The sequence below is a fragment of the Medicago sativa genome, chromosome 1, assembly GCF_051527215.1.
Source record: "Medicago sativa cultivar Bolivia chromosome 1, Bolivia_mono, whole genome shotgun sequence".
NCBI lineage: Eukaryota > Viridiplantae > Streptophyta > Magnoliopsida > Fabales > Fabaceae > Medicago > Medicago sativa.
This window is the reverse complement of record NC_140749.1, coordinates 85,504,536-85,510,367: the sequence shown is the minus strand read 5'-3', so window position 1 is coordinate 85,510,367 and position 5,832 is coordinate 85,504,536. Positions and strand designations below refer to the sequence as shown.

Here is a 5,832-nt window from a genome sequence, read left to right as displayed (position 1 = left end):
ATATACTCTTCACGATATAAAGCTTTTACCTTATTTAAATTTGGGAGTTCTTATTTGTTTGCATTCAAATATTGAAATAGTCTTGAGGTTATCTTCTTAATTAATCGCCTGCATTTCGTCCTTGGACGTGTTTGATTATTAAGGACATAAATGCAAGACTTCAAACAAGATTGAACAAAAAATTAAGAAGGGTTTACTGATTTCTTTCTTCTTGAAATAGATTGCATATTCAATCTGTGAAGCATGCAAGGATAAGAGACATGAAACTAGTAAAAGTAAATTATATTGAACTGATAACTTAATGTCTAATAATTTGCGAACTTGTCGGATAAACGAGCGAATAATTTGATTAATTCCCTTGGAGAATCAACACAAAATCTTCATTCAAGTTCACACATTTTTCAGTTTTCTATAATCCAAAGATCAAGAAGAATAAATCAAATTTACATACAATTAAACTTCAATTGTTTTCTGATTAAGAGCAGTGTACCTCCACCTCTCCTTCTCCACAAAATCTGCATCAAGGAACCTAGCAACAAAAGTCCATAGTTTATACACATCTTCAAAATTAGCCAAGAAGCTTAATGCAGCAGTAACCACTGTCACTCCCAAATCATCTCTATCTTTCTTTTTATTCACCATTACTTTCTCTCCTCTTCCTTCTTTTGTTTGTAGGACTCTTCCCTTCTCTTCTGAGTACTTATCTGCAAACCAAATATGATGCAGAAATCCATAGCTAAGAGATATATTGTTTCTATCAGCAAGTTTCTGTACTAAAACAGGCTCAACTTTTTCACCTTTCCAATCATAAACATTGAAAGCTAAAGCAGGACCTCTATCAAATCTTATCTTTGGACCATAAATCTTGACTAAGGGAACCCCTTCATCATTAGGGTGTTTTAGCTTCAGCAATGAGTTTACAAGCCAATTTATAAGGTACCTTCCTCTGTTGGTTATCAGTGTCAAGCCTAAAGAGTCCACTTGATCCAAACACCTGCATTCAATGTTAAAGCTCTCATTTTTACTATCTTGCATATTCTTAACTTGATTGTTCTCAACTACCCTTTTTGCCTCCATAGTTTCAGAACCTTGTGGAACTTTTGGATCTGCTTCAACTTTTACAAATTGTGGAGTTTGCATCCTTCCAGAGAAAGAACTCATAGCAGATAATTCCTGCTCTTGTAAAATAGATGGTGATTTTTGACCAGTTCCTACTTGATTATTACCTGAAGAATAATCTTCTGATAGATTAAATTGCGTACTTTCTGGTACAAGGTTGACAATTCCTGCACAAGTGGAGGATTCAAGAATGGAAATAGAAGATTTCTTGACAAAAAGGCAACCAAAACCAGATGGATTTTCTCCAAAAACTTTGTAGAATGAACAAATGAGAAAATCTGGTTGAAATAGAGAGAGACCAAAACTGTCCATGTCTTTTGGTCCTAATGCACAAGCATCAATCATAACATGCCAACCATTCTCTTGTGCTGTTCTCATCCAAAGATAAGGATATCTTGCTCCTGTTACCCTTGAATGAAGTGGAAATACAAAAAGACCATTTTTCTTCTTTATCTTCTTCTTACTATTATCATTAACAATCATCTTCTTCAATTTGGTTGATTGAATTCTAAGCCTTGGCCATGAGAATTCAGCTGACATAGATTTAGCTCCTCTTTTTTCTGAAGTACTAATCATTGCTTCCACTGCTTCACTCTCATAGTCATAAACTGTCAGAAGCTTCTTACAAGATTGAAATGGATATGAATCTGCTACAAGTTTGAAAGCTGATGTTCTATTTGCTGTGAAAACCATGAAATAATCATTTTCAGAAATGTTAAGAAACTTCATTATCCTTTTCCTCATTGCAGACTCAAATTCTGACTCTTTCCCTCCATGAAGCAATAAAGTCTTCAAATTTCCAGTTTTGTAGGAAATACTAAAGAAGGGTATATCAGAATATTGTTGTGGAGATTGAAATGGTGTTGAAGTTGAAGGAGAAGAAAACTGAGTCTTTGAAGCATCATGTTGTTGACGTTGATAATAGGAAAAAAGACCAATACCGATATAATCAAGACAAGATTGGTTTAAGAAAGAAAGATGGTAATATTCTTTGGTTCTTAAACTATCAATTTTCTCAGTCTCAGAGAATTGTGGATACACTTTGATGAATTCAGTGAATGATTCATGAAGTGATGGAAGAGATTCATGGTTTGTGAATTTGGTGTTTGGAAAAATTGAGGATGATGTTGATGCAAAGGTTTGGCGGCATTGTGAAGAACTGTTTCTGGGTTTGGTTGTGGAATTGTTGTGAGATTGTTGTGATGATTTGATGAACAATAAGGTTGGACAGCAACCTTGAGAGACCGGTTTTTGGTTAAGTGTTGTCTGCATTTTTCTGTTTTTGTTGTTTTGTTTACACTCAAAGACAATTCTGGTTTTTATATGTAAGTTTGACTGTTTTGTTCTATTGGATTTATTGATACTTTCTCTTTGAGAAACTTACATACAGAATATTACAAGATATCCATGTCGCACTAGGTTTATTTATAAATAAATGACTTAAAAGAAATTTCTTGGACTCGAGGGATTAGTCTCTAAAGTTGTACACATAGCATACCCGATTAAAAAAAAAGTTTTTGGACATTATTATTTTGTTTTAGTTATGGTATAATATGTTCGGTTCGAAATTAGTCATTGTAATTACGTGTAATATTCATTTTAGTCTTTATATTACAACATAAATAAATGTTTCAAAGACTAAAACAACGAGTTCAAAAATAAAACATGCTCTCCTCATGGATCTTGCTACGAAAAGTCGTAAATTCATTTTTTAAAGAAGAAATTGATTGCATCATTAACTAACAATTGCCAAATACATGACGGTACATCAGAATAAATGTGAGGGCTAGGATTATATGGACTATTTGAGCTAACTCGTGAGAAAATTAGAAATTTTGCATTTTAAAGAATAATCCTTCAATTTTTAAAAAGTTGAATTCATCACTTTTCAATGTAACTACGTTAACTTTTTTTAATAAGTGCCTTAAGTGCATCTTTTAGTATTTTGCTATATTTATAAGGATTAAAACCAAGTAATTATTTTTATAAAAGAGTGATATATTTGCTGAGATAAAAAAAATATATGTTTTAAGTCTCTCTAAATTAGTATAGTTTTTGTGTCTGGATGTGAGTGGCTGATACTGAATTGTATGAACATGTTGACGAGGTCAGGCAACACAATTTGGACTGTGTCTTTCATAGTTATTTTTTGGACTGTGTCTTTCATAGTCTGTTTGTCGTTTTGGAATGTGTCCCACATGCCAATCCAACTAGGTGTGATTATTGTGTTGCGCGTTATAAAAGAAGAAGAAAAAAAGGAGCAAAAGCATTTATTGTTGCACCTAATTACATTTGTTGGGTCTTGCTAACAAGATTTTCTAGCTAACTTCTTCTGGCTCCTCTCATTATCTAGCCAGCTTGTATTTTTTTTATTTAAAGCATTTATTCTTGTTTACAAATTTACAGAAAACATGAGTTTTTTTTTCATAAGTTGAGTGTAATGTACACGGCTCTCGAATAAGATGTGCTAGGATTAGAGGCTTATTAGTGTCAGATAAAGTCTCAAGAATCATTGTCCTAGATAAATACTACTACTAAATAGAAAAATCATTTGATATGAGTAAATTACTAGCACTGAAGTGAAGATAAAAACACATTTATGTGTGTAGAATTATAGGTTTCAAAAGGTGGAGCCACTGAGGCAGATACTCGAAAGCAATAGTAAGTGGAGGACAGAATAGTCGCTATTAAAGCCAGCATTATCGATGAACTCCAAAAGAAAAGCCTCTTTACTAGAATTTTTCCAAGTACTTGTGGACAATGTTTGCTTAATGTTTAAGGGTTGAGAAACACAAGTCCAAAATAAAAAATAAAAAGGTTTCATGATTATATGGTTCGTGTATCATTGCTTAAATCAATGATTTTTTTTCCCTTTCAAGTTGAACATATTGAATGAGCTCACCTGCCCATAATATTAAAATAGTTTCCAATATAGTAGCATGAAACATTGCATTATATGATTTGTTCAATGCTTATTCGTGTGTTAAGGTGTGAAATTGAAAAGAGTGGGCTCAGCTACCAATATAAATGCGAGGCATGCTTATGATGAGAAAAGCCTCTTGTTCAAAAAAGAAGAAAGTGAATTTGACTGATACTAAAGTGAAATGCAATTAACGAAAAAGAAAAAGCAAAATTGCAGGAAACAGCGCAAAGAAAGTTTGGAGTGTTTCGTGAGTAACTGAGGAAAAAAGAGCATGCAACTATGCAAGATTGGTTGCGTAATCAGGGGCTGCCTTTCCTTCTAGTCTAGTATAGAGTAAACAACCCACCCTCAAAAATACGTACCAACAATAAAAAAGTTATTTAAAAATCTTGTAATATATGTGTAGGGAGGGGACGACAATGGGTATATTTTTTTAGTTGGAGTCAATGGCAACAGTAGGCATATAGTTTATTAGTAGTCATTCGCTACTCGTCCGATTGAATAAAAATGATATCATTGACCATCCCATATTCACGTGGATATATGTTAGATGGATACTTAACGTGTTTTGAAGCATTTGCAAATATCAACGGATGTCGTTTAAAAAAAATGTATTTTTGTAAAAAAAAAAAAAAAGAAGTAAATTATATAGAGTTTCTTGACTTCATCTAGCTATTATGTCCCAAAAATGTTGTTTTGACTTATTTTAAAGTGTTTGATGATTTATCTTGTTTTTCCTTAGTCCAAACCTCTTACAAACTATTATGTCACTCTTTGCCTATTATGCATATGTCTTGGTTTCGATAAGAATGTTGTGTGTGTGTCATGAACTATACTATCTCAATTGAAACGTTTGAATTGAATATTGAGTGTATACTAAGTGAAAATTCCTAATTAGCTCGAGGTTGATGATTTCATATATCTAATTGATGTCTTGTATACACGATTAATAGTGTGAAGGGAGTATATATTTCATTGTATGCTGATATCTAGTGATTCTCCGAACCTAAGACTTTTGGCCGAAGTGGTTGTTGAAGGTGTTGGACGCTGAACATCGGCCTTTGCTTCACAAAATTGCTTGTCACTTTCTTTTTCGGCCTCAAGGGTTGCAACTTCTGAGAATGACGTCTACTATTAGTGGTTTGGAAGCGATATTCCTAAGTGTGAGCCATTGCATGATTGATAAGGAGATTACTCTTTAGTCACCTATCAATTGTTCACATGCATCTAAAAACACTTCATCGTACTTCCGTAGGTGTATGTAAGCAATTGTTAAATGCCTAAGAGCAATCTTTTATTGAGAAATGCTTATTTACGATCTTACTTGTAGTTGTGGAGTATATACCATTTGTTGGAACAAAATGTGTTTAACAATGAACCTTAAAGAATTTTGATGATAACAAGACATTAAAAATTGTAAATTGGACTAGCTAATATTTGTTCGAGTGTACAATACCATAATTAAAAAAGTTACATCATCATTGGTTCTGAATGAGCAAATAAAGAGCAAATGAAACAATAAAATTTGAAGCTTGGACGCTCCTGAAGGCAACTTGCTACTGAAGAGAAAAAGCGCTCCTGAAGTTAAGTCGCTTCTGAAGTAAGAATAGTGCTCCTGAAGAATAGTGCTCCTGAAGACAAGAGGTCCAGAAGTCATATCATCAGAAGCTGTATCATCAGAAGCTGCATCATCAGAAGCTGCCTCATCAGAAGCCATTTCACCAGAAGCTGAATATCAACTGGATTTGCAAAGATTCAAGAATTGAAGAATTATCACTGCAAAAGCTGTC

At 33.4% G+C, this 5,832-nt stretch overlaps 1 protein-coding gene across 1 annotated transcript; it reads right to left on the bottom strand.

Moving 5' to 3' along the window:
* Positions 1 to 269: 269 nt before the first annotated feature.
* On the bottom strand, positions 270 to 2,411 carry LOC146958497 (Pyridoxal phosphate (PLP)-dependent transferases superfamily protein). Its single transcript, XM_085740012.1, has one exon. It carries the CDS (start codon positions 2,389 to 2,391, stop codon positions 454 to 456), a length of 1,938 nt encoding a protein of 645 aa, XP_085596138.1. The 5' UTR covers positions 2,392 to 2,411; the 3' UTR covers positions 270 to 453.
* Between the last annotated feature and the right edge of the window lie 3,421 nt (positions 2,412 to 5,832).

Excerpts from the sequence above, each read along its gene's own strand:
- LOC146958497 (XM_085740012.1), bottom strand. The coding sequence starts at position 2,391 with ATGCAGACAACACTTAACCAAAAACCGGTCTCTCAAGGTTGCTGTCCA.